Here is an 11203-nt window from a genome sequence, read left to right as displayed (position 1 = left end):
AAAAAAGATTGGGAACGATCTCTGCTATCCACCTCATTTAATTGATTTATGTTATCAAAAAGCTCAGAAATTTTTTTATAGTATTGCTATTAATGAAAAAGAAATGCCAAAAAATGTACTTAGCTTACCTTACTTTCGTGAATTTGAAACCATAAAATCAATATTTAAATCGTTTAATTTTAATGTAGTATTCTCTTATAACAATACCATTAAAGGTATGCTAATTAACAATAGTCCCGTAACAAATAACAACATCATTTACAAAATTCCTTGTAAGGATTGCCCATCGTTTTACGTTGGTCAGTCAAGTAAAAATTTATGTGTACGTATTAAGCAGCATATGTATTCAGTTAGAACAGCCCAGACTTCAAATGCACTGTTTATCCATCTGAGTGAAAAATCTCATTGTATTAATTGGGGTGATACCTCGGTAATTGCTAGATCTAATGATTATGTTTCAAGAAATTTACTGCAATCGGCAATTATACAAATCACTAGTAAAAACAACCTAAATCTTAGTCTGGGAATGTACCATTTAGACCCATATATTTGTAAGATGTTTATGAAAGACCTTAAAATAAATGAACAACTAATAAATTAGTCCCACATGTATATAGTTATTATTTCTTTCTCTCTGTCTCTGTCTCTGTCTCTGTCTCTCTCTCTCTCTCTCTCTCTCTCTCTCTGGTTCGATATTCTCTCTTCCCTTTCTCTTGCTCGATATATATATATTTATATTTTCTTTCGTCTTTTCATTAATAATAATTTTTTGGGGAAAATTTGTAAAATTCATGATATTAAATTGTATATGCTCCCATGTTTTTTCAAAATGTACTGTTTTCTGGAAGAATAACCTGTTTACTGCGTGTATCCTTCAAGGTGTGGCTACCCTCAGGCGGCTCCTCCCTTCTGTAGAGTAAAAATAACCCTTATTGCTAATCTTGTAGTGTCAGTTTGGATATTAAGCCTTCTTTTAACTATGTTGTTCTCTGTAAAATCAGTTCGCCTTCAGTAAAGGGTCCGAATAGGACCGAAAGTACTTGGCTATCTCGCTTTTTAATTTTTTCCTTCGTGGCAAAAAAAAAAAAACCCACTTTATTGTTTATACATAGAATCACGTTTTATATAACTTCGTGATCATGTTATTCATATATATATCCTATATATATATATATATATATATATATATATATATATATTATATATATATATACTATATATATATATATGTGTGTGTGTGTGTGAGTTTTGTGTGTGTGTGTATCAATATATATATATATATATATATATATATATCTATATATATATATATAGATATATATATATATATATATATATATATATATATATATCATATATAATATATATATATATATATATACAATATATATTAAGATATATAATTATATAACTATATATATATAAAAAATTAACAGATATATATAATATATATATATATATATATATATAATATTATATAGAATATATATATATATACGTATATATATATATATATAATAATATAATATATATATATTATATATTAATTAATATACCACCCCAAATTCTCCAATTCATAGAACCCGGGTTGATTCCTACTCAAACATGGAAAACAAATAATGTTTTATCGGGGTTTTTCGTCAGGTAAACAGCGATTATCGCCGGATATTAATATTCGGAAAGGCCAGAGCGTGCTAAAATGGCTGAGTCAAATACTTGAAAAGAAATGAAGAGGCCTCACAGCTGCAAAAATTCCAGGTATTCAAAAATAGAAGCTGAGTTACACTTCTAGTTGAGAGGTACTTGTTATGTTTAACCCTGTCTTTATCATGATGTATTAAAATGTAATTAGGAGTCGATAAACAATTACAGGAATCTCTCAAGTGCAAAAGTGGTTATCCTTCAGTCAAGAAAGCCATCCTTAACATAACAGGAACAACATAGAAAGATGGAAATAATTCCTGAATTCCAGTTACTCCTTATTGGAATTCAATGACTTTCAAGCCGCCGTAAGATCGTTGTTTACATACAATGGCCTTAAATCTTCCTCCCCTTCTTTAATTTTGCTGGATTCCTTATCACCATACAACACTGTAAAACAACATAATGCAACCATACAAAACAATTCTGTGGAATTTTATTCCAAAAAAGCATGATAAACATATTTTAGTCCTTAAATTGGGATCTGTAATAAAAAAAATCTCAAAACTAATACACTTTTTTCAACTATTGTTACATGGGTATATTATGTAAAGAATATCTACGTAACAATTAAAGAAAAAATCATTAGTTTTCGAAGTATTAACAAAATGGCGGATATGAATTTTTTTGTGGCATTTTGTAGTTTTTCAGCATTATATGGTGATCAGACAGCAAAATTATAGAAGGGACGAAAAAAATCAATAGTGGTATTGCGGAAGAGTTAAAAAGCTTTAGTCGTTACCCATTATGGTGTCATAGTAGAACAGTTCACAATTTTTAGTCTTTTCCCATTATAGTGTTATAGGGGTATAGCTTCAGTGCTTATGAACTGAAAACAAAATACCACCTACCCAATTTAATGTTATAGTGGAGGGGACCCTGCTTTAACCCCATCCCTTAAAACCTCACTTGAGGAAGACTGATGTCCAAACCGGCACCGTTTTAATCTCTCCACCTTCCCAAAAGGTGAAGGATCGAGGCAACAGTCATTTAGAAGATGATTCTGGGATTTGGGATTCCTGAATTCGTCTCTCTCCGGCTGCTGCCACGAGTCTTTGATTAATAGGCGGGGAACATCTGTGAACTCCTTCCGAGACTCAGATGTCTCTTGTTATTATTATTATTATTATTATTATTATTATTATTATTGTCATTGCTATTACTATTCAAATAAATCTCACAATAGCATGAGTCACTATGATGGTGAAGACATTCGCAATACTGTAAATGCAAACAAAAATATTTGTACAAAACCATGGCTTTCGAGAACTTACTCTATTCTCGTTCTTCTGTTATTATTATTATTATTATTATTATTATTATCTTGTTTAATGTTTTATAATAATAATAATAATAATAATAATAATAATAATAATAATAATAATAATAATAATAATAATAATATATGATCCCTGAAAAGGAATCTAGAAAAACTAGAGGCTGAAGTAGCTCCAGGACTCATGCAGAAGAGTGTGATCCTAGAAACGGCACACATAGTAAGAAAAGTGATGGACTCCTAAGGAGGCGATTATGCAACCCGGAACCCCACACTATAAATACCACCCAGTCGAATTGGAGGACTGCGATAGAGCAAAAAAAAAAAAAATAAATAAAAAATAAATAAAATAAAAAAAAAATAATGATAGTAATAACTTGTATATAGTCTATTTTCCTAATAATTGCTTTCTCTCCGCTATTACCACTGGCGAGTAGTGCGCCAATATGATTCATTGGGAGGAGACAATTTCAGAGATACTATTGCATTAAAATTTATTCATTACAGAAAGTAAATATATAAATCAAGGTAAATGTTAATGTTGGGTTTAGTCACATTCTGGTAGTGGGTAACGTTTCTCTCGGTATCATCTGAGTATGATTACGGCAGTTGGTCGGAGTAGACTGTAGATGCTGTCACTGTAACTGTTAGTAGTGGGGGCATAGGATAGGATGGGGTTTCGGTTTACCCACTGCGGGGTCCCCCAGAAGGAAGGTAAGGTTTGGAAAGGGGAATTAGTGGGGTGAAAGGAAGTTATTAGGGAGAGGAATAAAGAATGGGATAGACCATTTGTCTTTTATTAGATAATTTAATGATTGTAATTTCTTGTGTTTTGGTTTGTTTTGACTCATTGTCGAACTAGTTTTATATTTAGAGGCGCGGCAAAGGCTCTCCAATTATGGATCGTCTACCCTATCTCCGGGAGGGGTAGATGAGGGCACTCAGACCACGGTGCTTTACAGTGTTTTTGCATTTTGTGCTTTTTGTTGGCATTGTTAATTTTCTTGCTCTCTTCCCGAATGTGATTAAAAGTTGCTGAGCATTAGTTGAAGTTATTGAGTGCAGTGAGAGTCTAACTACTATTTGGTACCAGAGATGTCACCTGGGACGGGTGCTGTACAACTTGAGTGCTCATTTTTAATTTTATTTTATTTTATAGTTTGTCTTTATTTAAGCGTTCCAGGTGGCGGTAGGATGAATCTTAATTCTACTTTTGATTCTATGGTCTGCAAATATAGTGTGCGCGTGTATATTTGCTCTTAAATTACCAAACTTAATATCACTGTTAGTATGGGACTTATGGTGGCCACACACTAGTCCATTTTATTGACAATAACCCCATTATTGTCATTAAAATTGGCCTGGGATACTGATTGCAAGGGTCGTCAAATGATATTGAAACGCCATTGTCAATGTAACTGACTCCTTTAACCATTGTGTAGTGTGAGGGTGCGATTGACAATAAATGTCACTTTCACTCAAGTCGTTCAACTGTAAACATGTCGAGCTCCAAGAGGGACGAGGAGAGAGCATTTTTGGTGGAATGCATACGCCTCTACAGAGACCTTCCTTCCCTTTGGAAAATTAAATCACCAGACTACAGCAACAGAAACAAGAAAAATGTAGATTATAAAACTCTATTGGCCAAATATAGTGAGAGATATCAGGATGCAACTGTTGAAGATGTCAGGAAAAAATTCAATATTTTAAGACCAACTTCAGGAAGGAACTGAAAAAATTACTTCATCGAAGAGATCTGTAACAGGGACAAATGCTGTTCCAGAGACTTCATTATGGTATTATGAAGAAATGTCATACTTGATCGAACAAGAACTTCCTTCTCATTCCTTAAGTATATTAGATGAGGAGGAGAGTGAGGATGTTATTGACTATCACGTAAGTATATATTTATTTTAGCATATCGGATTAGTCAAGAATAAACATGTTAAACAAAATATAGTAAATTTACAACTATAATCAGTAACTAAATATTGAAAATACCTAACTGATAATAAAGCTAAACAAATCTGTTTTATTTCATAAACTCAGAAATGCAAACATATATACATTATGAATAGATAATAATTATATATTATTAGATTATTATTATTATTATTATTATTATTATTATTATTATTATTATTATTATTGAAAAGATATTGCTGCATCAGCTACATTCAAACTTGTAAATAGTTTCTTCTATATTTTTCTAATAATAGCTTTCTCTCTGCTACTACAACTGGCGAGTATTGCGCCGATATTACTCATCAGGAGGAGTCAAATTCAGGGATAATGGTTACAAATTTTTTTTATTTGTCAACTGCTAGCTGTTTTTTCATTGGCCGGTGGCGCAATGCGCTCCGCCATTGGTTGAAGGAAGTTTTCTTCAAGACGCTTCTCGTCGTTGAAGGTAGCGAAGCTTCTTGAAGAAAACTTCCTTCAACAATGGCGGGAGTGCATTGCGCCACCGGCCAATGAAAACGCAGCTAGCGGTTGACCCCCCTGCTGACCTCCCGCTATATATTGAGTAGATCTTGACAGCACCAAGCATCATTCTATCAGCAGACCTCGCAGAGAGCAGACGTACCGAGAGATCGCTCCCGCGTCCTCGCCGCCTATTGGTAGAGAGAAAGCCTCCCTCCCATTGGCCGACAACCGAAACCTTCAAGCTTGTTCTCAGCAACCAAGCTTGAAGAAAGTTGAACTTGCCTCCTATTGGCTGAGAGCACATCTGTCAGAGCTGCCTTCTCATTGGCTTTTTTTTTTTTGTTTTTTTTTTTTTTTTTTTTTTTTTTTGATTTTTTTCCTGGCACAGAGCTTCAAGCCACTTTTACGACTGCTGCCAAATTGGCGCAAAACTATAAGTGAAATTCCACCCTCCCTTCCATCCCCATCCATCCTTCCCTACCCCCATTCCCCCCCCAACTTCCATCACTATCACCACCATTCCTAGTCCCATTCCTACTTACCTTCCCACCTTATATCCTCCCATCTTAACCATTAGTCAAGGCATTCCCAGCCTTGTCTACCCATTCTATTGATTCAGACCTCTTTCTCAACTTCTTCCAACTAACACCATCAAGCCCTTTGCCCTGGAGTAGCCGTTGTGGTCTTAAAACTCTCTAAGGGCACTGGGAGTTCTGCATCGTCCAGGCTCATACTTCTCCAGTAGTGCCTGCATAGGAGTTAGGTACTGGTCACTGCCTTCCATAAAGTGACTGCTAACTATTACTGTTACTCTAATTTCCTTTTAAAAAACGTTTTTTTGGTTCTACCGCCCTTAATAATTGAAGTTCTTCACTTTTTTTTGAAGTTTTGTTAAAAAGTTGATATTTCTGCACCTTCCCCCCTTTTCAAAAATCATCCCACACTGTTGTATTACAAATTTCTCAAAAATATCCTCAAAATTTTGAAATTTACATATTCATCAAAAAGGTTGTGCAAATCCCCTAGATTAATTCAGTATTCTTTACAGAGGGAATTAATTATTTTTCTTTCAGAGGGTAAAATTATTGCTTAATCATGACATAATGGGTAAAGTAAAGATTAAGGACACTAGCCAGGGACTTGATGAAGAATCACGTCGCCTGGCAATATGGAAAACTCTTCAGGATAAATTATGCTTTATCCACAAGCTCACGAAGGCTAATAATTACTACTTAGCTATAGCAGATGAAGCAACAATTGAAAAAATAATTCATCCTGACACCAAACTGGCTCTACACAATAATAATTTTGAAGTTCTGGACCCCCCTCATCTGAATGCTTCACGTACATTGGTCGTAACCCAGGCTGACAGTTTGGTATATAATCTATCCGAAGATGAGCTCAAGTACGAAATTGAGCAACGTAACGGTGTAAAGGTTTCTGCAATCATTAAGCTTCCTAACACCAAAACCACATTCAAGGTGAAACTTGAGTCTACCCAGATGGTGAGAGACTGTCTCATCAAAGGACTTCTCATCTCTGGCCAATCCTTTCCACCTAGATTCCTAAGTCAGGAGATCTACTCTGTTCCACCCCAGTGTATGAGATGCTACAGCTATGAGCATACAAAAAAGAACTGCACCAAGCCAAGTACCTATAAAATCTGTTCAATATGTGCCTCTGAGGATCACTATTGGACCGATTGCACCAACCAAGAAAATCCAAAGTGCATCACTTGTAATGGGGATCACCCAACCATGGCTGCTAGATGCCCAACCAGGAAAGCTTTGACCAAGGACCAGGCTAAAACGATCAGGAACCAACAATCCCAGATCACTCCAAACAAGACCTTCGCTCAAGCCACAGCCTCAACTGCGCCGAATAGTTCAATCGCACCCAGCAACAACATCTCACTTCATCAGCTCACTGTATATTCAACACAGCTATAATCACTGAAAAATTCAAATTTGAGCGAAACAGTTGAACCAGGCACTTTCCAAACAATGATGGACGCTTTCTACAAGGCTAATGGACTACCGTTGATTACAATTCCCACAGAGGCTATCAAGCTAACCAAGAAAGTCTCATCATTGTTAAAGTCGGAAAATCAAAACACCAGCCCCAATCAGCCCCTGACAATTGATGACGACATGGAAACTGAAGAAGCCAAGAGGAAAAGAATACTAAGCGATTCAGACTCTGAAGTTGAAATGCCTTCACACCCGGCAAAAAAACAGCCCCACCATCAACTATCACAAGCAACAACCTCATCCCACAATAATACAGACCCTGAAACACAAGGAGCTATGGCTCTTCCAAGCCTCCCTTCCATCAACCAGACCAAGAACCCCAAAATTGGACTCAGACTTTACATTTCCATTAACACGGCAAACCCCAAAAACCCAACTCACAATACCCTCAAGAGGATGATTTTTGAATATAAAACGATGAAGTACATTTTCACAGAGGAATTAGATAATAATACAGTCAAACAATATTTTACTGATGGAACAATAGAACTTGACAAATATAGTAGCAGGATCACGAGAATAAACCACGATAAATTCCAAAAATTAAACTCAGGATTCTTTGACTTAACGAAAGGAAAAACACCATAATGGACACTCTCACAGTCATCCAACATAACGTACTGAAGTGGACCTTCCTTCGTAGTAAGGAACTAAGCAACATTTATTCTTCTTTTTCCCCACATCTTATACTTCTCAATTCCACGGGGATACCCAACTCCACTCGCATCAAGATCTGGAACTACAACGTTTTCCAATGCAACACCACTAACGATCAAAATGACCGGGACAGCAAATAGCATAAGACACGGGATATCACAGTCAAATTAATAGACGGATTCAATCATGACCTAATTGCAGTAGAACTACAGACAGTTCGGGGACCAGTAATCATAGCAACTACTTATTTACCTCCCAGGAACCCAGTATTTCCTCAGCAGGATATCTTGTCCTTAATGAGACGCAATATCCCAGTCTATTTACTAGCAGACCTAAATGCAACTCACCCGGCACTGGGCCACAATAGCACTAATCCCAGAGGCACCTTAATTCAAGGTCTTATGAACAGGAATCTAGTTTACTTTCTAGGACCAGATTTTCAAACATACTTCAGCAGAAGATCCAAGGGCAAACCTGACATCCTTCTGTCTAACAGATACCACATTTTCAATTATTCAATCACTCAGGGTCCTTTAACTTCCTCAGATCACATACCTATATTATTAAAACTAACTGTGAGACCTATTATGGTAGCCATCAGCCCAACACTCGATTTGACCAATGCCAACTGGGACCGTTTCAAGGATATTCTCGATGACTCTCTCTCCAACTATGACGAACCTGATAACATCAGAAAGGATAAATCCTATATCGATGATAAAATAACTTTTTGGTACAGGATGATCAAAGAAGCCATAGAACTTTGTATACCCCTCAAAACTTTCAGGATCTTACCATATTCTAAAGAAACAGAGAATCTTAAGCAATTACAATATTGCTATAAACAAGCCCTAGTTTTAATTAATAATCATGGCCCATCACAGCAGCTATTAGAATACTTACAAAATATTAAAGAAAGAATTAAAATAGAAGCTAAGGAACTCATAAATTCGACTTGGGAGACACTTCTAAATAAAATCGAAGGAATCTACAGAGACCCAGGAAAGTTCTGGAAAATGATCAGAAGGCTTCTGGGTTCAGATACGGAGCCTACAGCTTACATACTCCATAACAACAGGAAGATCATTTCAACCCCGGATCAGGAACCAATTTTCAGAGAATACTGGTCTAATATCTTCAAAATAAACCCATGGGAGAATCTAAGGTTTGACTTGCAACATGAACAACGAGTGATTGCAGCACTACATGAACATGATGACCAAATAATACCATACGACACGGTAGACCTTGATAGATTAGATGTTGAAGACCAGTTTATTAAACCAATTCAACTGCAAGACATCATCAAAATAATCAATAATTTTAAAAACAAAGCACCTGGCCATTCTAGAGTAAACAAAATTATTATTAAGCATCTTCCCAACTCCATGCTGGTCTTCCTAAGAGTCATTTTCAATGAAACCATAAGTATGGGCTACTGGCCAGACTTTTTCAAGAAAGCACTACTTCCCTTTGTGGGGAAAAAGGGTAAAGATCTAACTACTGTTTCAAACTATAGACCAATTTCCCTTCTAGAAATACCTGGTAAGATCCTTGAAAAAATCATTCAGATAAGGTTTAATGAGTTCCTTGAAGATAATCTACTAACCAATAATAATCAATATGGGTTTACTCAAGGCAAAGGAACTCAGCTTGCATTAACTAGACTATATGAGTTCATAGCAGTCAAGAAGAGCTTAGGACACGGCTGCAACCTTATCTCTAGGGATGTCAGTCGAGCCTTCGATAAAGTCTGGCATGACGGTCTAAAATACAAACTTTTGGAGGCGCAATTGCCAGATTTACCAACCAGACTGCCATGTAACTTTCTTGACAACCGTGTGGCAAGAATTAAAATTAAAGACTTCATAGGACCAGAGTTCCAGTTACAGTCAGGGGTCCCTCAAGGTAGCATTCTCATCCCCATCACTCTACAACTTTTACATTAATGACACCCTCCTCCATCTCAAGGTTGCCTTCAAATTATGTTTGCAGATGATCACACCCAAGTATAACCATATCCTAACCAAAGCCAAATGTATGCTGCAAAAGAAAAGACTATTAGAGAAATACAGAAAATCAATAACTACGAAAAGAAATGGAAAGTAACTACAAATATGAATAAATTCCAGCTCCTCTCAATTTCTGCTCGACGTCCCATGGATATCATAGTCACAATAGGAGAATTCCATATAACCAACAAGTCTCAATTCTTGGTGCAAATTTCCAAAAATCAGGCATTCTTCCCCATGTACAGGCGAGAATAGCTACCGCGAGGAAAACGGTCAGTAGATTAAAAGATTCAGAGGACTTTCGGCAAAAAACTCAACTCAAACTATACAAATCACTAGCCAGGCCACAGCTAGAATACCCAGCCATCATATTTGGAGCACTTAGCAAAACAGTACTTAGTAAAATGCAAGCAGTTCAGAATAAAGCTCCGAGGCAAGCATATAGGGAAAGTCCCCCCTACTTCAACACAATAAGGGAGTTGCAATAATCACTCCAAAATTGGAGCCTCTGAATGTCAGTTTCCATAGACTTGGGCAGAAAACCTTGGGACAAATTAAGTTTAGAGGATGAAACTTATTCACAACCACTAGAGATCTCACCATCAACCAACTGGTGGAGTAGACTTGAGCCAAAGGTCAATTGTGACCCCCCCCAGACCAAGGTATATATATACTGACTAATTAAAAAAAAAAAATATATATATATATATATACATATATATATGTGTATGTGTGTGTATGTGTATATGTATGTATATACATATATGTATATGTATATGTATGCGTATGTGTATATATATATATATATATATATATATATATATATATATATATAATATAAAAAAAAAAACTAATACTAATAATAATATAAATCATCATTAACAATTAACTAAATACATAAGGTGCTTGTACATCTTAATCCTACTAACATATAAAATCAATTCCAGTTACCAGGCGGTGAACCAAATTAACTGTTTTTCCGAGCCTTTCTTCTCTGTCTTGTCCTTGCATGATGGCTAAACCAGTAATCTAACTTCGCAAGAGGGTCTGCCCCTCACTATTTTCTCTTCTACTATACTTCACTTTCCATCCCTTTTTTT

The 11203-nt window shown here is 35.8% G+C and overlaps 1 protein-coding gene across 1 annotated transcript; it reads left to right on the top strand.

Moving 5' to 3' along the window:
• Nucleotides 1–8678: 8678 nt before the first annotated feature.
• On the top strand, nucleotides 8679–10040 carry LOC135224785 (uncharacterized). The gene has a single exon (XM_064264111.1). The coding sequence runs from the start codon at nucleotides 8679–8681 to the stop codon at nucleotides 10038–10040; it is 1362 nt and encodes a 453-aa protein (XP_064120181.1).
• Nucleotides 10041–11203: the final 1163 nt, after the last annotated feature.

The sequence above is a fragment of the Macrobrachium nipponense genome, chromosome 12 (genome assembly GCF_015104395.2).
Source record: "Macrobrachium nipponense isolate FS-2020 chromosome 12, ASM1510439v2, whole genome shotgun sequence".
Classification (NCBI taxonomy): domain Eukaryota; kingdom Metazoa; phylum Arthropoda; class Malacostraca; order Decapoda; family Palaemonidae; genus Macrobrachium; species Macrobrachium nipponense.
Note: the sequence above shows the minus strand (reverse complement) of the source record. Positions and strands in the feature narration are given on the sequence as shown.

Coding starts and splice junctions, on each gene's coding strand:
- LOC135224785 (XM_064264111.1), top strand. CDS start 8,679: ATGGTAGCCATCAGCCCAACACTCGATTTGACCAATGCCAACTGGGAC.